The sequence below is a fragment of the Electrona antarctica genome, assembly GCF_951216825.1.
Source record: "Electrona antarctica genome assembly, chromosome: 20".
Classification (NCBI taxonomy): Eukaryota; Metazoa; Chordata; class Actinopteri; order Myctophiformes; family Myctophidae; genus Electrona; species Electrona antarctica.
This window is the reverse complement of record NC_136801.1, coordinates 10310194-10332282: the sequence shown is the minus strand read 5'-3', so window position 1 is coordinate 10332282 and position 22089 is coordinate 10310194. Positions and strand designations below refer to the sequence as shown.

Here is a 22089-nt window from a genome sequence, read left to right as displayed (position 1 = left end):
TAGGAATTCCACTTCCTTCTCCCCTAGTTGACTACATTGTGTTGTGCTGTTGATACTGTGAGGTGGAAACTTGGGAGGGGACAAAGCGGCCCGTCTCTTCCAGAGCCATGACCTTGGGTCTCTGGAGAGATACAAAGGCACCCGAGCGAGAGCATTCCACAGAGCAGGTAAACAGAACCCCTTTCTAATCCCTCCGGAGGCCCTCCTCGCGTCTGCTGGAGAGTTGAGGAACGGCTTCTACAAATGTTGACATCTGCAAACATGGAACAGTCTGCCTCTCTCTCTCTCTGGAAAAGCACAACGTCCCTCCCCCTGTTTCTAAGTGGTGTGCTGGATGGTGCACAGGCGGTGGTACCGCTCTGGAGGCAACCACTGACTGGAGGTACTGACCGAAGTCATCAGGACGCACACACGCGCACACACACACACACACACACACACACACACACACACACACACACACCTTTACATTTTGACCTGAGTCTGATCAGATTCTAAAAATGTCTTCTACATCCTGACAGTTTTCTGAAAAAGCTATGTTTCTATGTCAGTGGTTCTTCGATTTTTCAAAAATAGCAGACCTACAAGCTCGTAGCGCGCCAGCTTGTAGATCTGCTATTTTTCAATAGCTAAAGCATAACATAATGCTAACACCAAAAGGGGTTCCCGCCCAAAATGGGTTTTAACTGATCTGGATCAACAACAATTTGCCATGCCAATACTTACACAACTGAGAAAAGAAGTGACCCCTGCAATTATATTAACCTCAAGTGTTGTTCACATCAGCTAGTAGGCTACACGTAGCAGAAAATCCTGGCAATCTTTGCTCCCTTCCCTCTAGATTCAGGGATTATAAGATTGAACTGTAGCTTTATTGCCCAACAAATGTCTATAGTGATAACAGTGCATCTGGCAGTAAATCCTGCTGCATTGGTTCTCAAACTACTTTTTAATTTCAAGGACCCACATAATGTGTAGTCTCAGAGTTAAAGACCTGCAAGGGTCCATTTGAGAACCACTAACGGTAGTGTCCCAGGTCTCGGAATGTCCTGTGACTCAGACTACTGTAGCCTACAAATGGCCTCAAAACCATTCCCAGAACTGTAGTTCTTAAGACATGTCCTAATCTCACAATCCAAAGCTCCAGGTCTGGGTTTATAACGTTCTTTTTCAGTACAAGACTGGTTTAGATGCTGACAGTTTCCAAACACTGTTGATTCCAAGTTATTGGCATTCTAGTTTAGTTTAAAATGGGAGCATTTGACCTTATTTTTCAATGGCCAAAACAAGAAAAGAAATACGGTATAGGTAAGTGAGTATAGACGAACAAGAATTGTCATTTATAAAATCATCTTTATTTTAGTTAGTTTCCATTATGAAACAAGGTATAAACTCTGCATCTCTTTTTGATAACATACAATTCAATGCATGGCATCGGATAACAAACTTTGTTATGACAGAATAACTTATACAACATAAAAACAAGCAACCTCATGACGTCACCCATGAAAACCTCAAAAAGAGTTTGAATAACAGGTCATTTTCATCAACAGTTCCACTCAATATTCAGGTCATTTTGTCAAGTACATTAGCCGTCATGTTTGAACAACTTCAGTCACTGTCAGGTGCACAGTTTCCAACATGAGGAAGTGGTGTCTTTTTCAAAAAAGATCCAATAGTACAAAGCGTGCCAAGAGAGCTGGCATGACTTTGGCGGAGTGGAAGCCAAAAAGAGTGTCTTTTACAGTTACAAGTGCCTGATCTGAGAAGCCCGGCGTCGTCACAGAGATGGAAACCTCCATCCACTGGGCTAAAAAACAATGGTAATCCAGGTAGTCCGCCCTGCTTGATATGAAAGGCTTAAGCCTAATTTATGCTCCGTCACACGATGGTGTCACGCGCTGAGAATGGCCAAGAATGGCAGACCTACAAGCTCACAGCACATCGTATCCGCGATGCGTTGCGAGCTGGTAGGTCGGCTAGTCTCAGCGTGCAACACTGTCGCGTGACAAAGTATGAAATCAGGCTTTAGGGTTCAATTCAACAATGGCAGCAACAAGGAAAATAAGTTTAGTCAATGTCAAATCATTACAGGAAGAATACATGTGAACTGATGTGGCAGAGTTGAGAAGTATCTCGCCATATTATACAGTTTGTGATAAGGAAGTAAACACAGGTAAAATTAACATCTCCGGTTATAGGTCCATGGCCACCATCCTGCAAAAAAGGACTGAAAGCACCGTTAGAATGGTAAAAAGACGAGGACGTCACAAAGCATGATTGCTTCTCAAGCTGGAAAACAGCTTTGTAAAAGTTTAAGTTTAATGTGCAAATTACCGTATATTACCAAATAGTAGCCCGGGCTGTTAATATGCAAAATCGATTCGGACCCCGGGCGTTTATAAGGAACCAGGCCGTTATTTGCAGTAGGCTGTTATTTATTTTTGCACCGGCCAGCACAGGGCCATTATTTAGGAGACACTGGGGAGGCACTGGGGGGACACTGGGGAGGCACTGGGTAGACACTGGGGAGGCACTGCAGGCACTGGGAAGACACTGGGGGGACACTGGGGGACACTGGGGAGACACTGCAGGCACTGGGGAGGCACTGGGAAGACACTGGGGAGGCATTATTATATAATAATATAAATGAGGCTGACCATGTTTGCAAATAACGGCCCATGGGCGGTTATTTGGACGAGGCGGTTATTACGCAAAATGGTGTCAGAACCTGGGCCGTTATTAGGTAGTGGGCGGCTATTTGAGTAAGGGCTGTTATTTGGAAATATACGGTAAGTGAGTTAAGAAAAGTGTACAATTTGTTTATTATTTATATAATGCACTGCTTAGATCATGCTTTGTGACATTCCTCTTATGCTTCAGTAAAGATCATCTCACCTAGAGAAATGGGAGAAAATGATTAATTCAGGAGGACGCAGCAGCAGCAGCAGCAGCGGACCATGCTCCCAACCTGCAAAATCAAACTCAGTGCCATCAAATGTACCTGATAAAAAGAAACAGTGTTGTGGGGAAAAAATAAAATACAGATTATTTCACACATTACTAGTTGACATTTTGGATGGTGATTGTCAAGTCCCCAACATATAGCTTAAAAACAAAACTTAATATCAAATTGCTTAATGGACAATGAAGCCTATTTGTACTGAACAACCAAATAATTCAGGACTTATTTTCAATAGAAAACAACCTGATGTCAAGGTAAAACAGTATTTTAGGCCAACCAAGTTGTTGTGTGGTGTTATAGTATATAGAATGTGTAAAAATGTATCTATAAAATGTATCCTCTTAAAATAAAAAAGGTACAAATATGTTCTATTACATGTTATGTCTTATGTGTGTAAATTAATCTTCCTAAAATGAAGATACAAATAGGTTCAATATGAACCTGTTCTGGCATTACAAGACAGTCTTGTAATGATGTTACCATGTATGGCATTGCCAAATACTCAATTAAAATCCATGGGATTCACTAAACTAAACTATAAAATGAAAGGACATTTCATCCCAAAATGTAATGCATAGCATCCAAAGTAGTAGATAGCATTGCATATCTGAGGTACAATGACTACCGTATCATTTTAGCTCAAAACACAAAAGGAATAAAACAAAGAAAAAAATAAAATAAAAAATCAGTACCAATAAAAAAGTCAGTTGGTAACATAAGAACAAGTTACAACTAACAATATACAAAAGCATTTTCAAACATGCAACCTCTTAAACTTTACAAGAAGTTTAGGAAGCCACCATGTAACATCCAAAAAGTGCACCCATATTTTTAGACCTTGTGTACGTGTGTAATCGTATCGTAAGTGCTTCAATATCTAGTACTAATTGTAAGGTATTTGATCCTATTATTTGTTTAATCTTGTGTATGTGTGTAGTATGCATTTAAATAATCAGAAAATGAAGAATTTAAAGGGAATACCAATGAATTTAATCATTTCCATATGCCCATTAGGCCAGCCCAATGAGTATTTATCAACATGAACAATCTGGTTTCTCAACTGTGATGTCATCACGATGTAATGTATGGCCTAAGGTGTATAAATAATAAATATGATATAATAGGATAATAGGGTACCGAATTAAAAGACTTCACTTATAATACCCAAATCATGATAAATATGAATCCAGTACTACTAGTTCCAGAAAAGCTGCATCATATTGAACTCAAACTAAAATTATGTATTGGTCAAGGAAGAATATTAAGGGTGGTGCCACAATTACCTAATGCAACTCATGTACAGAGTCATTATATTGGGCACATGTATTCACAGAGCATGCATGTCCCACACATCAGTATGACATCACAGATCAATAAGCTGGTCAAAATAGTCTCTCATTTCGGACAATGGAAGACAGCAGTCAATTGCAAATGTCGCACAAACTTCTTCCTGAGAGGAACACAACTGTATGGTAAAATCCAATGGCATTCCAATCTTAATGTTTAATGAACTTGTGTAATCACTATATTTAGTTTTTGTCTGTAAATAAGACGTTTAGAAATACTCATTTGTTGTGTGTGTCAGGCATTAGAAAATTGTTAAAACCTCATAGTACTGACAACTGGGGCAAGGGAATGCCAGAGATGTGAAATACAGTACTGAATACTTGTGACAACAAATCAGCAGCTCACACAAATAACCGTAAAACCTCCAGGCAGACACATGGACATCACACACAAACACACATCTTTGGGCTAGAAAAGTTAACCGGCTTCACAATACCTGCAAGGTCATGGTACATTGGCCATATTTTTTTATTATTATTTTTCTTCTCCCTTTAATTAAAATGTTTTCATAGATCTATAAACAGAAATGTGGTGCAATGTTCTTTGCTTTTGGTTCTACAATAAAGACTTGTTGGTTGTCTGGACATTTATATAAAATGTTATTTTGATACATACAACACTTTTGAAAGTTGAACTCAAAACATTTGGAAAAGATGAACATTCAGTGAGAAGGTCTAGTCTACTTATGTACATGATCACGACTACACAGATAATGGTTGCCCCCTCGCATCTTGACGCGTACTGTACACGGATAACCTCTTTTGTCCAAAGCTGAATGGGTTTGTTAGTAGCACTAATTCTTCAAGTAATCTTTCAACTAAGAATTTGCACGCTGTAACACATGTAGACAAAAAAATTAAACAAAAAAGAAAAAATACTTTAGAAAAACTATCGTGTGATCGTTTTGGGGAGAAGTAGAACACTGTCGTTGTTACTTGTAAAGCCATATTATAAACTGCACGGTCAAGGAAATGCTACGTATTTCCTGTGTGTATTCTTTCTAGACAGCAGTCACTGGCAATTGATTAAAAAGTATTCAGGGGAGTAAAGTTACCGTCCGTGATTGATAAATTACATATTAAGCATGCAATGCTCGGCCTCGGACACAACCGTATGCTGAGTTGCTGATATCAAATGTTAAAATGTAGTATTGTACAGTATATAGTACTATTGTACAAGCGAATGCGATTGACTACAACGCCTCTTTTCCCAATGCATTCTTTGAAACAATTTAGCATTACTGGCTATGACTTTAAATCAAGAAAGTATATTTTCAAATTTGAAACGATTAAGCCAATACACCCGAGTGCCAAATATTTAAGGATGCCCCTATCTTAGGCATCCCCACCTATGTATTTCTTTTAAAGAAAAAAAAAATGCCTCTTTCGCTCCGACCTCCACACGTGAAAAATGAACCAAAGATCTACAGTAAGGGCCCATCTGACTCGGTGAAAAGGCATTTCAATTGCCATCTTAAGGACGAGAAGAAGAAGCAAATGTGCGACATTGCATACTGCTTTGATTGCCAAAATAACTAGGTCAAGACTGTCTGAAATTGACTGTGAAATTTATAAGCCATTCCTAGTGATCTCCTATAAACAAAAAACCGATGAGGTATGTTAACGTTAACCAACCATATTCTAGTTCAGGTTATAATATTCCTAAAGAGGTTCAACTCTACAAAACTCACACACTCACTCCCTTCACACTACACGCAGAGCAGAATAGCAATAGGCGAACTATTCTGAAAACAAAGTCATAACAACTAAAAGATGTAAAAGAAATACCAACAGAAATGTATTCCAGATTTCATAAATGTATTCACAGTATGAGTGACAAGACCCAATTAGATTTAAAACGACAGCAATTGTCAAATGATGAAGTACAATTGATGGTGAAGGGCCCTATACTACTCCAACGGAACATTCACATCAGTTTATCAGAGGAACCCAATTACGCAAAGAACGCTGCAAGAATTCACCAATCCTCTGGTCACAGAACTGACCATTCCCAAGACAACGGTAACTAGGAAAAAACGAATGCTACGTTTAAGAGGCCCTAACAAAATGGAATTCAACCTCCTTAACGGTGTCAAACATTAAAATGGTCATGAACACAAAGTCAGGCCAGTATAATGCTTTAACAGAAGCTCTCCACTAGGCAGTGCCATTTAACAGAAAACTGGAGAGTGATCTCTACCTGAAAGGCCATGTTGGATATAACGTTCCACATTAGTGATGAAATACTGCCATCTACAGAAGGGAAAACGACACTGCCAAGGCGGACTCCATGAGAACGGGGGGCTCAACTGCTCCGGCATCCAAACCAAACAGCGGGCCGCAAATCCAAAGACGCATAACTAGGGTCGGAAATTATAGACGACTCCCCAAAACACTCTTAATCCTCAACATTTAAATACATTTTGTAATCTTTAACCTGACCGCTGAGAGGAGCAACCATTATCCCATGTCTGTGGCTACTTTATTGTCCATGCCAGGTTGCACAAAGTGATCCAACAAACTACAAAATAAAGCCACTGTCCGGTATCTTTCTTCTATCCAGTGCCATTCAACAACACCGGACACTGGTTCAACAACCACAGGCAAGTGTGCGCCTACGTGGCTGACGCTTTTCATTGTTAGGGTAAATGTCCGGGAGTCAGTAAAATGATGAATGAAGATCGGAGCTTGTGCTGGGGCTTGAGCTAGAGAGCCGTAGAGCTTCGGTGAGTTGCTAAAGGACACAGAGAGTTGGTCCAATGTCGTCCTTTGGCTGCACGCACGAGCCTCACACATCAGGAGACAGCCACCTCTTATCAGAGGAGATCTCACTCTGCTCTATCGCGCTCCTCATCCATCAATCAGTGACACGTCGATGTGGGATAAATCGATCATGTGCCTGTGTAATAACAGTTGACAAGGATAATTAACAGCGTTGTTTTTAGTCTGACACCGAGCCGTGGTATTAAAGCAGCACTACGTAGTTTGGGGTATCAGTGGCCATTTTGGGACACAAACGACATGGCAGCCGACGTCTTTGAGTTCATTACAGAAGAGTCTCTGCAACGCATGTCAGGGGATGACGCGCTGTGATTGGCCAGTCTTCGCTCTGACTGGCAGTTCCGCCTTTGTTGCCTGGGCAATACCAGGATGAAACTCATTTTCTCCCCTATGCCCAGTAATACAGTCAAGCCCCTAGCAGGGACCCCCCTGTGTCTATACATTTATGGTAGGATGATTGTTATCGCTTAACCCCAGAACACTAAACCTGGGTGATTTTCTCCCGGATAATTATGTTTATGTGATTTTCCATAATGATGTTTATGTGATTTTCCATACTGTTGCTGCGGGTGGGTGGTTTCCTTGGGTAGCTTCATGATGCTCAGTGACATCATAGCAGGTAGGTTTGTTTCCCGGCCCACATTCCTGTTTTCTTTCTACACGCAGGTGTTCGGGTGAATTTCCCCCGGGTTTAGCGAATTTATTTAGAGAGAGTGCCTCAAATTGAGATTTATTGCTGTACTTTAAAATATTTTGATGACAAATATTATTTATGGAATTATTACATCGGGTAAAATATACCCGGGTTTAGTGATGTGTGACAAAAGTTGGGTATTGATCTAGCGTTTAAGATAATTCTGTGAGACTTATGCTATAAATGTTACATAGTGCTGCTTTAAAGAATTATGTTTTGCGGTCATGATCGAGCATCATGACAACAGAACCAGCGGTAGCTAAGCAGTTATCAAGACTGGTTTCCTGATCATGTCAGCAATATCCGTCCATGCCGTGATTTCAAGTGTGTATTATTCTGGTATATACTACCACCGTCTTGTAACGTGACAATATGAATATTTAGCCAAACCGAGACACGCAATGATGGTGAAACCGTTACCTGTGGAAGCTCATCTGGAAACTGGAGGCATGCTGGGCGCTGGAGAATCTAGCAATGGCTTTCCTCTGCTGGGGCAGCATTTTGAACATCTAAACATGTGGGAAGGTGAAGACAAATGAGTTTACACTAAAATAAAAAAAAGAATCCGGCATCCACCACAAGAGGGTGGTGGGGGTGGTGAACAGAAAGAGGCTGCCTGCAATATTAAAAGTATCACACAGGGGGTGCTACATGATCACAGTAGAGGGATTTCATTACATGTGCTATGATGAACTGCCAGTGTGTGAAGACGGAACCCTTGGCGTCACAGAAAAACTGTCAGGTGGAAACCTTGTATGTCCTCGAATGTGTCCTTGAGGAAACATCCTTGATCAATGGTTTGAGGCAGCAAATTAACTTTGATTAGAATAGCTTAGATTAGATTTTCTTTATATCTGGGGCAGGTTCACATGTATAAAGATGTTTATGGATGCATTCCATCTCGTTAAGAGTACGAGACACTACTGCTACTAATCTGTAATGTAATTTGCAAAAGCTATGTTTATGATCCTTTGATTATATGCAATGAAGCTATGAATTCACCCAATATTTCTGTATTTTATACTTTTTTCCCCATCTGACCTTTACATATTCAAACCCATCCAAGTGTAGTAGGGAGGGGCCGGTTCATGCTTTTGTTTTTAGGTGGGGTTGTTTTGATGTTGTGTGCACATGCTGGGGGTCTGCATTGTTTTCGGTTATTTGTATACTGCTAAGTATAACCCATTTAGGCCTGACGTCGAAATAAATAAAAAAGTCTTCTGAAAGAATATATATTCAAAGATTTGTGCCACATTTTCACGATTTTTCAAAAATAGCAGACCTACAAGCTTGTCTATGAGCTTGTAGATCTGCTATTTTTCAATGAATGAATGAATGAATGAAAAATAGTAAATGTCTGACTGACAATGTAAACCATCTATGGAGCGCTCACCTGTACAGGGCCAATGGAGTTGAGAAGGTTCTTCAGCTGCGTGTCGGTGGTGGATGAGGAGAGGCCCTCTATGGACACCGTACAGGGACCCTCCGGGGCCCTCGGGGCCTGTCGTGTGGTCGGTCGTCCTCTGGCCATCGGAGCAGCAGCAACCGGCCCCGCGGCTCCTCTACCTCGGCCCCGGCTCGGAACCACCACCTGTGCCCAAAAACCCAGGCCAAGAAGCCAACAGAGGTGAGCGGAGAGAAAAAACGGGAATGGCAGAGGTAGGAAAGTGGGAAGGGATGGTGGGGGGGGGGGTGGATAGATGGGGTCGAAAAGGTGGATTAAACCCCGTTGCTTATGCAAGGAAAAGTTGAGGTGTTAATCCCGTGTGAGTGCAGCTGTGTGGAGAAGACGTGTGTGTGACACGTCTACAAGGCTCTACTGTTTACCGGCACAAATGGAAATTTAAATAGAAATGTTCATGCAGGGCTTTCTCAGACACCTCCGGGGTTCTCTTGATTGACTTATCATATTCCTACATGCAGCGTTGCTGCCGCTGGCGCGAGCCGCATGAACGGAGTGACTGAGAGGTGTGTTTCTGGGAGCCGCCAAGAAGGAGGGCGAGGAGGGAGGGAGATACCCTGCGAGGAGAAGAGGCAGAGAGAGAAGAGAGATATAGAAATAGAGAAGTGTGTGTGTGTGTGTGTGTGGGGGGGTTGGGGTTGTAGGGGCAGCGTGTATTGAGAGAGAGGGAGTGTTCTGGTGGCTGCCTCTCGCCGTCAGTGTCAGGCGGTGTGGCGGGGGTCTGACAGCAGCCTGCTGGTGACAGGCATGGTGCAGAGAGACCAGGGGAGCCCGGGGTTGTAGCACCCCGTGTTCCTCGGCACTCCCCGCTTGTCAATACTATGGCACCTGGCACACTGTCCTGTCTTATTACCGCCGCCACTCGATTGGGATGTCTGCTGAACACACACACACACACACACAGCACATTGTGGGGGCATTTCAATCTCTCAGTCTCTCTGCCTTTACTGCTTGCCGGGTGCTGGACAGGGGTTTTCGCAGGTGACCGGCGTAAAGGAGAGGGTTTCACCCCTGCCGCCGGTCCCAACTTGCTGTCTGTGACGTACTCTGTTGTGTTGAGGGACGACGCTCGTTGTGGTCCCTCGGCCGGCTTGGGCCGCCAAGGCCGCGCCTTGCTGCTGCACCGGCAGCGTGACCTTCCTCTGTGGTCCCGGTTGGGAGAACTGAGGTATCGCCCGGACGCCCTGCAGTGCTGGTCCGCCGCCGTCCTGCGATAACAAGAAGACGAGACTCCGTTTAAGCATCTCAATCATCAATGCAACCTGCGTCTCATGCCATCATCATATTCACAACAGCCATTCAGCTAAAAGTGTCATGTTTTATGGACAATACAGAAGGCCACAACCACTCGAGACAGTCAGATCCCCATCAGACCGTCTTGCGACAGTCACACCGAAAAGATGGGGGGAAAGAATGAGGGATCAGTCCCAACAAGGTGACGGTCTCATTATCAAATAAAGTCACAGACTCGGCTGTGTTGACGCACGCGGGGAAGGAATTGAAGGTCGTCTCTCCACCTCCTCCCTCTGCAGAGCGATGTGACAGATCAATACAGGAGGGGGAGGGGGGAGACATATCTCTGACCTGTCCCCAGTCGGGAGTAAATGGATTAATCCCTTCTATAGAAATCACAGCTCCTGATTGCACCCATCAAATGCTAAGCTGCATTACACTGGAACAGAGACTTGATGTGTACACCCCCACCCCACCTCACGCCCCCCCAGCCTGTTCCCCACATAGCTCCCCTCTGCAACCGCTACCAGCTTTTGAGCCTTGCGTTGCTTTGTATTATTATTCCTGATGAAAATGTAATTTGGCCCTTATCTGTGTGCCTAAGCTATACAAATCCAAATCCCTCAAAAGTGGCAACTTTCTTAACACATTTTGACCTGAGATCAGATTCTAAAAATCTCTTCTACATCCTGACAGTTTTCAGAAAAAGCTATGTTTCTATGTCAGTGGTTCTTCGATTTTTCAAAAATAGCAGACCTACAAGCTCGTAGCGCGCGCTATGAGCTTGTAGATCTGCTATTTTTCAATAGCTAAAGCATAACATAATGCTAACACCAAAAGGGGTTCCCGCACAAAATGGGTTAACACAGGTATTATGGTGGCATTCCTCCCCCCCCCCCCAAGCCACACCACGTTTGAAAAGATTAATTACTTGGATCTTTGATTTGTGTGCCTTTGTTCAGGGCTCGCACTTGAGTCAGAGAGACAGGCTGATGGAGTGAGAGAGATGGGCGGTAGAGGGACATACAGACGAGAGATAGAGGGAGAGAGACGGAAAAGTAGAGAGGAGATAACAGTCAGGCTGCCGTCGATGACAGCAGAACAATGCCTACGAGGGAGCATCTGGAGAATCTACGGGCCTTAGCTCTCATTCTCTCTCTCTCCATATCCGTCTTTACTCCCTCGTCTCCCTCTCCACCTCCAATCCCAGCCCCACCCCCGCCCGCATCCATCCATCCACCCACCCCTCCCCCTCAGAGATGCAGCACATCAGATAGCTCGGCACAGGTTTCCATTAATGCACCCAGACACCCAGTTATCTTCATCTGCAGTGAGCATGCAATTCTGGCTTTGCCGCTTGATCCTCTGGGATGGAGTTGGAAAAGCGGCTTACTCCAAAATACTATCGCATCTCACCGCAACGTGCGCCTCATCAATGGCAAGTGTGAATGTTTTACATGCACGCCTTTTGTAGGGGATTTTTCCTAGTGGAGATTAATGTGTAATTAAGGCCGCGGTGGTGACTAATCAACCCAATGGCAAGAGCGCGAGCACAATTGTGGATGGAATCTGTGTTGCTGCGATTCCCGTTTCACTTCGATTGTCTTTAACCCATTTTGGGCGGGAACCCCTTTTGGTGTTAGCATTATGTTATGCTTTAGCTATTGAAAAAAAGCTCATAGCGCGCCACCGAGTGGCGCGCTACGAGCTTGTAGGTCTGCTATTTTTGAAAAATCGAAGAACGACTGACATAGAAACACAGCTTTTTCAGAAAACTGTCAGGATGTAGAAGACGTTTTTAGAATCTGATCTCAGGTCAGAATGGGTTAAGAGGATGCTGTGCTGCTCTTAAAGGACGTCAACCTTTAAGAGCAGTGATGAAATGTCCCCAACGCTATAGATAAATGTCATGTGGCTCACTTTAATGACTGCTGCCTTTCTCGGTTCTAAAAGGTAAGATGTGTGTTAACCCATTCTGACCTGAGATCAGATTCTAAAAATGTCTTCTAAATCCTAACAGTTTTCTGAAAAAGCTATGTTTCTATGTCAGTGGTTCTTCGATTTAAAAAAAATAGAAGACCTACAAGCTCGTAGCGCGCCACTCGGTGGCGCGCTATGAGCTTGTAGATCTGCTATTTTTCAATAGCTAAAGCATAACATAATGCTAACACCAAAAGGGGTTCCCGCCCAAAATGGGTTAAGGTATCTCGGCTCGTGGTACTCTTTATGGATCGATTCTTGCCAAAACGACACAGACATCACAACATGTCATTCCCATAGGTTAGAACACTTTGATAATAAAAGTGGCCCAGGAAGGGCAATCATTGGCATTTAAAACTTTAAAAAAAAAAAGACATTAAAAAAAAAGGATGCTATGATACCTACATATTACGACTAAAATACAGCAACTTTTTGAGAGGAAAATGAACAAAAACAAATTAAATTTTGAAATAAAGAAAAGAAGCTCACCGCTCCTGGAAGTTTGACCACTCGGACCTTTGGTGGGACCTGCGGGCAGTCAACACTCTTGGCTCGCTGCATCACAGTCCTTTTGACCCCAGGCTTGACCAGTGCTTGGCCCTGGGCGGTGCCAGGGACTGCCTGGATGGGCATGATCCTCTGACCAGCCTGGGGCTGTTGGATCTGACCGCCGGGCCTGTTTAAGTTCTGTGGAGCAATGCTCCGTCTCTGCTGCTGTTGCTGCTGCTGCTGTTGCACAAATGGCTGGTTAGGACCAGGCCTAGGGCTTTGTTGTGGGAGCTGCGGGCCTCCCCTTCCCATCTGCAGCCGTGTCTTGACGTTGGGACGAGCCGGGGAAACAGCCTGAGGCGTGCCGTTGGGGGCGAAGGTGGTGCCCGCGAATATTGGAGATTGTTGGGGTCTAGGGGGGAACTGTGTCTGGGGTTGGGGTTGTGGTCGTGGGGTCTGGGGTTGGGGTTGCGGTCGTGGTGGCTGTTGATGTTGTTGGTGTTGTTGTTGTTGTAGGGCCTGCGGTGGTAGCTGTCGATTTTGCTGCTGCTGCTGATATTGTTGTTGTTGTTGTTGCTGTTGCTGCTGTTGTTGCAGGTGTTGGTTCTGAGATGAAGTCGGGCCTTGGCTCTGGGGGCCGGCCTGGGCGTTGAGTCTCTCCAGCAGCTCCCTCTTCCTGACGCCCGCCTGCATCTGCCTCCTCATCTCCTTCTTCCTCAGGATCTCCTGCCTCTGCCGCTTCTGCTCCTCGATCTTCATGCGGTACTGCCGTGTCTCCTCGTCTTCATCAGGGTCCTGGCACATAGAAACACATGGAGAAAAGAAAAAGCATCACAGCGCGTCCCCCCATCGGACCGGGACAACCGCAGCAATTGGCATGACATTGGCAGTTGTAATGAGAGTCGAAACCCCAGAGAAATATATGATGGTATTGATTTTAGTTTTTTTCCTTGTTTCTTCCATTGGACTGAACACTGTCTTTAATAACCTTATGATTAGGCCATTAATAAAACGGGAGACCTCTTCAGTGCACTAATGAGCTTAGCTGAGCTCACTAATTCAATGTTAAATTCAGACTGAATTAATTTAAGGAGGAAGACTCATGGGGGTGGGGGGGACAACATTCAGTAAATCTCATAGTCTCATCTACAGTTCCATTCTAATTTCACAGAGAATTACTGAATATAAAATAAAACAGAATACTCAGTCATCTTAACCTATTTTGACCTGAGATCAGATTCTAAAAATGTCTTCTACATCCTGACAGTTTTCTGAAAAAGCTATGTTTCTATGTCAGTTGTTCTTCGATTTTTCAAAAATAGCAGACCTACAAGCTCATAGCGCGCCACTCGGTGGCGCGCTATGAGCTTGTAGATCTGCTATTTTTCAATAGCTAATGCATAACATAATGCTAACACCAACAGGGGTTCCCGCCCAAAATGGGTTAAGATATCTTTACTGAAAATACAGTAACAAATATCTTTTTTACAATACAGTAAAATAAATACAATACATTTATCTCGCTATAGCGCTGAAAATCTGACCTGTGGCGTCGGGGTGGACTGAGCACTTGGGATCTCCTTCCGAACCACTGTCCTACCCGCCAAGCCTGGCTGCGGCGGCATCGTCGTCTTGGCAGCAACCTGGCCCCTTCCTCTGCCACCGCCAGGCATCGACGGAGCATTCTGCCCGGGTCGCACCCCTTGCGTTGCCTTGGCAACCGGCCTGAAATTGGGGGCGGAGGTGGGCCGGGCATTGTTCATGTTTGTATTGTCGGGTGCAACGGGGAGCTCTCGGAGGTTGCTGTTGCGCTGGGAAAGGATCTGGATTTGTTGCTTGGAGGCAGGAGGGTTCTGCTGAAACACAGGAGTAAAAAAATATATATATCTGTATTAGCACAATGTTTCTTAGGCGTACATTTTGGCTAAAGAAATTATGCTAGAGAGATATATGCGCTAAAGTCAGAAGAGACCGGCGTGAATGTCAAGCCAGGCGCCGATTTCAGCGGCGCATTTGCAAAAGCATTGAGCAGAAATTGCTTCATGTTAATTTCTCACCATCCTTGGCCTGATGGGAGCATTGCGCTGCTGGACGTTCTGGGGACGGGGGGTCATTTGCCTGGGGCTGCCGTGCAGCTGCTGCTGCTGTTGGTGGAAGGGGTTCTGGCCGTGGTGCATCATGGGCCGCTGCTCACTGGGGTTTAGCTGGTGCTGGTGGGGTAAGTCCTGCCTATGATGTTGTTGCTGCTGTTGGTGCATGGACTGGTGTTCATGGTGCTGGAGCTGGGGGAGAGGAGGGCCCTGCAATAAGCCCTTCAAAATGATGTAATAAAATAAAGTGAGTGAAAGTAAGAAAAACAGACATGTGAGCCTAAGCAAAAGCAGAATCTCTCCAAGAATGTTTAGGTGTATATCCCAGTTTCCTACCACAATAAAAGTCACTTTTAATATTCTTCCAAGTTTATATACTCTGCATATAATTAACCTCCAATGGGTGTCCTCATATAGCCGCATAGTACTATAACAGTGACTCGGCCACTAGAGGGCGCTCTTGTCTATGCATCTCCATTGCAGCCTCAAAAAAGGGGGACTCTCAAATAAACATGAGTCTTTCTCTCAACGCTTCACTAACAGCGAATATAAAACTAGTTTGGTTTATTTATGTGTTCATTAGTCTACTCTCCACCATTTTAATAATCTAGAGCAAACCAATGGTTTCATGAAATTCATGAATTCACAATAGAAAAAAGGATGCTTATTGTTTGCAGTGTGCAATAATTGTAAGAGACAGCGTTGGGAGGATGGCATTGAAAATATCACAGTAAGCGGATATAAATTAACCCATTTTGGACGGGAACCCCTTTTGGGTGTTAGCATTATGTTATGCTTTAGCTATTGAAAAATAGCAGATCTACAAGCTCATAGCGCGCCACCGAGTGGCGCGCTACGAGCTTGTAGGTCTGCTATTTTTGAAAAACCGAAGAACGACTGACATAGAAACATAGCTTTTTCAGAAAACTGTCAGGATGTAGAAGACATTTTTTAGAATCTGATCTCAGGTCAAAATGGGTTAACATATGCTCGCTGGCGCATTCATGTTCAATTAGCAGAGGGACAGACAAATAAATAAACAGCATGCAGTTTTTGCGTAAACATGCCAGAATCACTTCATGCAACAAAAAACAGAAAGACAAAAAAACAACCCACAAGACAGTAAAGACACGTACACCTATATTGTTAGTAAAATATCACTTACTCTCAGTCGTACCTGCATACCGAACGGGAGCTGTGGCGGAGGGAAGGGGTTCCCTTGCTGTTGGTTGAAGGGCTGACGAGGGCCCATGAAGGAGGGCCTGGGCTGGCCGGGGGGCCCGCCGCCACCATGCTGATTCATGCCCGGGTGGCCCTGGGGAGGGAGGTTGGGTCTAGGGGGCTCTCTCTGCCCGAACATGCCGAGTAGGCCCTGGCCCGGCTGGTTGAAGGACTGCCCCGGCTGGCCGAAGCCCATGTGTCCTCCCTGGCCCGGCAGCTGCTGCTGCTGGTGCAGGTTGTTGCCACTGTTCATCAACGAGGCAGGGCCCTGGTGGTCAAACATGTGCTGCTGCTGGCCTGGAAAGCTCCTCTCTGGGAGGAGAGGGAAAAAAAAGGGGGGAGGATGAGGAAAGTGAACGACAACAACAACAAAACAAAGACGTCAAATTACTCTCACGGTTTCTGAACAGTCGTCGTGAGCGTGTCAAAGGCTGCCTCTCTGAAGGCAGGAGACATGAAAAAAACCTACGTTTCTATCAGCGGGAATCAAGTAAACAACCGTTTGTGTTGTACTTAACTCGATAGTGAGCGGGAAAGAAGGGGAAATATATGTGTCCAATGTGGCCTTCTGAGTGCTCATTCACATGTATGTATGTGCACATGCATATAACATGAGTGCTGCTAATAGAGCGGCACCAGAACGCTAGTAGCATACCCTGTAGGTATAACTGCCAGAGGTGATGCCCAGTAGGGTTAAATATGCTAAGAGGGAGCTCTTTTAACTCCTTTCAGGGCGGGGTATGGGGCCTACCTGTGGTGTGTGTGTGCGTGCATGTGTGTGCATGCACGCGTGTGTGTGTGTGTGTGTGTGTGTGTGTGTGTGTGTGTGTACGACAGATACAGCAGGGCAGGGTGCGAGAGACTCACCACCAATAAAGAAGGGCTCTCTTTCCTGGGGGCCCGGGGGCGGCTGGCCCCTGAAGGGCTCCATGTGATGAGGGGGCCGCTGGGGCTGGCCAAAATTATCAGGCACGTGCTGCTGGAAGTCTCCAGGTCCCTGGAAACACACACAACTCATGAATTATAGGCCATGCAGGGAATGCCATAATCACAAACAAATTAAACTAATGAAAAAAATGGGGATTTGGACTTGAGTGTTGCATTGAACGGCGGCTTGTAATTGAATGGCTGGGGTCATTAAAAATGATGCCGATTGCCGAATCTTGCAAACATCAATATGCGTGCCAATATTTGATAAAAAACCCTTAACCCATTTTGACCTGAGATCAGATTCTAAAAATGTCTTCTACATCCTGACAGTTTTCTGAAAAAGCTATGTTTCTATGTCAGTCGTTCTTCGATTTTTCAAAAATAGCAGACCTACAAGCTCGTAGCGCACCACTCGGTGGCGCGCTGAGCTTGTAGATCTGCTATTTTTCAATAGCTAAAGCATAACATAATGCTAACACCAAAAGGGGTTCCCGCCCAGAATGGGTTAAGCGTGAATTTGTGAGTACTGCAAAATTGATGCTAGGTGGAGCTTTGTTCGTATGGAATTCAAAATGCCTGGGCATCTAACAAGGCAACAGGGCTTTTTAGACAGACAGACGTTATCAGTCTTTCGCTCCTTTGTTTCAACCATTTTGCACGTTCAAGGGCTTTCCAAACGCACTGCATGCACCGCGCTTCTTCCGTCTACTTTTCAAGGAAAAAAAACACCTAACAACCCTTTAATCCCTCCTTGGAATTAGAAATCTGCCTTATAACAGTCTCTTTTATTCTCTTAAACATCCGCTCTGTGTTGAAAAATTAACCTGCTATTCAACACGTGGCACTTCCACAGATGGGGCTGCATACCTCCTCTGAGCCATTGTAAATTACTTAAGATCCTATCAAGGCTTAATCCTTCTTTATTCCACTGCTGCCTGGCGGTATTTAGAGGGAGATGTGTTTGAATGCTAGAGGGGAACAAAGTCTCAAAAGTTGCTTAATAGAAAGTTAATCAAAGGGGCTTTATTCTGCGAGGGGATCACACTGTTATTGTGGGCACTATCGCACGCATCTGCAAAGGTCATGCAGACAGGTTTGCGCAACGAGGGCTCTGGTGTCCACATAATGCCTCTGGAATAACATGGCTCATCCTCTGGTTGTTAATCCTTGATAAACAGACTGAGGGGTGTTCAATATGTAACTGATGCCGTGTGTGATAGCTCTCAGCAAAGGAGAGCGTTGGCCAAAGACGAATGTCATACAAGGAGGAAATCAGTGGCCAAATTCAATAGAGGATATAATTTAGGGATTAAAAGTGCCATTTTGTTTTAGGGTCTTGCAAGGGACTATTTGCAGTTAATTGTTTGCTAAGCTGTATGCAGACTTGCAGGGATGGTAACTTTTTTCACCTGTGAAATTAAAAGGCCTAAGAAGAATAGGAAATAATCAATATTGTATGGAAAAGTGTTTGTGTGTGTAGTCTTTATGAAGCCATTTTTGTGAACATCACTCAAAATCAAAATTGATTATATATTCTTAACTTCGACTGGCTTCTAGATTAATATTTCAGGGCCAGTCTCCACAAGCAAAATATTTAAATGCGCTCATACTAGGGGCTATGACCCCCATTTTGGAATTTCTTTTTTAACAATTAAATTTGATGGGATGATAATGTATGATAATCGCAGGTAATCTGGTACTCCGGGGGTAAATGGAATGTTGCCGGGTGGTATGTCACCAGAATTTCAAACTGTGTCCTTGGTAACAGCCATCTAACCGCGATTTGACAGCAGGGGAATCCAGCACTATGCTGCACATCATCAGCCCTGTTGCTGCCCTCCAAACCCCGCCTCACACCCTCCGTTAAAGGGCGGGTGGGCACTGGGCAGCTTTCTGTAACTGCACTATAAACACCCATAATCACTAGCTTCTGAGATATAGGCACTGACTGGGTGAAGCTCAATGTACAGCATTGGACGAGCTGAATACAATTGCAATTTATTTTTTTCCCTCCTCATTTTAACCCATTTTGACCTGAGATCAGATTCTAAAAATGTCTTCTACATCCTGACAGTTTTCTGAAAAAGCTATGTTTCTATGTCGGTGGTTCTTTGATTTTTCAAAAATAGCAGACCTACAAGCTCGTAGCGCTCCACTCGGTGGCGCGCTATGAGCTTGTAGATCTGCTATTTTTCAATAGCTAAAGCATAACATAATGCTAACACCAAAAAGGGGTTCCCGCCCAAAATGGGTTAAACACAGAGACACCAACATGCCTGGCTCTTTTGTCGACAGAGTTTGTAAATCCACCCCAAATCACAATTGGATGCAGCTATTTTCCAATAGCTGATTTGCATAAATCCATATAAAATGCCCCTTCCAGGAAAATGTCAGTCAGCGCCACCTGATGCGTGGGTATCATTAGCTGGAAGGACAGAGTAACTTAACCCATTCTGGGCGGGAACCCCTTTTGGTGTTAGCATTTATGTTATGCTTTAGCTATTGAAAAATAGCAGATCTACAAGCTCATAGCGCGCCACCGAGTGGCGCGCTACGAGCTTGTAGGTCTGCTATTTTTGAAAAATCGAAGAACCACTGACATAGAAAGATAGCTTTTTCAGAAAACTGTCAGGATGTAGAAGACATTTTTTTTATCTGATCTCAGGTCAGAATGGGTTAAGGCCCTTTGGCTGGCTGGCAAGCTCGCTCTCCCCCGATGCAGTAATCACTTCTAAGGGATTCCCATCATCTCTTGCATGGTTTCTTTGTTGCTAAAATAAAGAACCTCCTTTTTACAGGCATGCTGGCGAGTTAAAATCCCCCTTTTCTTTGACGTGAAATTTGGCCTTCAGATTGTGTAGCACAAAAAGGCAAGATGCCCCCACATCGATCCACCAACAACCACTGGGCATATTTTATTCATTCCAAAACAGCGTCCCAAATATCAGCTTTGAGGCACAAACTGAAATTTGTGGAAAGTGACATTTTGCTGGCCGCATATCTTGGGTTTCAGGATTTCATTATGTCTGAGCACTACCAGCCCATCCATGAAGAGTTGCTAAGTAAGCCCTGCCACTGCACCCACCCCCCCACCCCCCAAAAGTCCACCCGGCTCTAAAGTCCCTATCAAGCATTTCCAGTTGCGCAGATAGACTCGTATCGGTGTTTACAGATTTGCTATAACAGTATTTTGGCCGGGGCGGGCAGTCTAATTGGCGTAATGATATTGCCCTCACAAAAGAGACACGCTAACCAATGTGATGGAGTAAAAGGGGGGGGTGGGAGTTTGGGGCGGAGACTAGTGGAGCAGCTGCTACTCACAGGGAACCTCTGAGGACCCTCAGCAGGTCTGGGCTGGCTCTGAGCAGGAGGCATCAAGGGCACTGCAATGAGAGAGAACGAGATGGGTGGAGGGGTAGGAGGAGGAGGAGGAGGAGGAGGGGGTGCGAGATTAAAATGAGGGGCAGGTGAGAGAGAGACAGAGCGAGAGAGATAGTGTGTGAGAGTGAGAGAGAAGGGGAAGCGAGATTAAAATGAGGGGTAGGAGAAAGATCGAGAGAGAGAGAGAGAGAGAGAGAGAGAGAGAGAGAGAGAGACAGAGACACAGGGGCGATAGATGAAAGGAAGGGTCCATTAGACAACTGTGTTTTAAAGGCTGTTACGTGATAACATTTATACAGCAATTACATAGGTCAGGAGATAAATGTAGAGATGGGCATATTTTTGGCAAAAGTGTATACACTTGCCGTGTTATTATCGTTTAAATGTGGTAAATCGTATTGTGACGTCATATTTATACAAATTAACATTGCAGTGCACATCCCGAGCCTTGGACAAAGAAACGTCATCATATATGCAGTGATGTTAGCTACGCGTCCCGCACCTAAGACACATACCGGTATTATTCCAAAGCGTTGCATTAAACCCACTCTCGGTGCATCCAAGAAACACACACGCACACTATTTTACCCTGACAAAATATATAAATCTACTGTAGAAGAATCACCATTTTGTCGGTGCATCTGCAAGGTGAAATTCACCATGCATCTACGATTACAACCAATAATCAGTGGTGGTTAGTGGTTACTTCTGAACACACCAGTGGTAGCAACTTGCTACCATGCTATTCAATATTTGGTTAATTAGCCTTAAATTGATAGCCATGAATTGTCGTGTACATGGTGTGCCTGGTACCCACTGCATCCCTAATTAGAAGTATCACATTCTGTGATAGAGTTCAGAATGGAAAAGTGAAAATAGTACATATTCATGTTTTGACACCAAAAAAAAAGAGGATCATCTCATGCAACATTTGGCACAATCCATTTCTACCAACAGAAATTTCTGTCCCGCAGCTTGTCATTTTATTTATTTCATTTTTTGCCCATCAAAGTCAGGCAAGCATTTGATCATGACTAAAGGATATCCCTGATCTTTGAGTATAAGTCTTTTCTAAAGCACAACAAATGAATCACCCACTCCCTACAGAGCAATGTAACACAAAAGCATGCACACACACACACACGCACGCACGCACACACGCACGCACGCACGCACTCCGCACACAGAATTCCAATTGTAAACTGGACAGACAGGTCAGATAAAACCATCTCAGGGAATAAAATGGTGATGCTGGCAGGGGAAAAAAGGAGGATAAACCCATTACTGGCTGGGAGACATATTCATGTGCCATTCAACCAAACAAGAAAATGACATTCTAATCCCAGACACCTTTCAGAACAGAGCGAGGCTAACTGCCAACCGGAATGGCATCGTGTTCCGCTACGGAGCAACACATCGCACTGATCATAAGACCCTAAAATCATTTACCGCTGGCAAAAACCATATACTACTAAACGAGAACCGACTTCACACACAAGCCCCCCGCCTAAAGAAAA

At 44.3% G+C, this 22089-nt stretch overlaps 1 protein-coding gene across 5 annotated transcripts in view; it reads right to left on the bottom strand.

The window, feature by feature from the left end:
* Positions 1-4751: 4751 nt before the first annotated feature.
* The window catches only part of rbm33a (RNA binding motif protein 33a), a 50862-nt gene continuing 33524 nt past the window's right edge, over positions 4752-22089 (bottom strand). The window contains exons 10-19 of one of the 5 annotated variants that reach the window (XM_079490050.1): positions 20513-20574; positions 17129-17258; positions 16206-16573; positions 15008-15262; positions 14495-14806; positions 12951-13745; positions 10295-10456; positions 9180-9377; positions 8207-8295; positions 4752-7210 (exon numbers count right to left, since the gene is read on the bottom strand). In XM_079490050.1, coding sequence (XP_079346176.1) covers positions 7162-7210; positions 8207-8295; positions 9180-9377; positions 10295-10456; positions 12951-13745; positions 14495-14806; positions 15008-15262; positions 16206-16573; positions 17129-17258; positions 20513-20574 — 2420 coding nt within the window. In that variant the 3' untranslated portion in view covers positions 4752-7161. The remainder of the gene's footprint in view (positions 7211-8206; positions 8296-9179; positions 9378-10294; positions 10457-12950; positions 13746-14494; positions 14807-15007; positions 15263-16205; positions 16574-17128; positions 17259-20512; positions 20575-22089) is intronic. The other 4 variants (XM_079490051.1, XM_079490053.1, XM_079490052.1 and 1 more) reach the window with 4 other exon arrangements.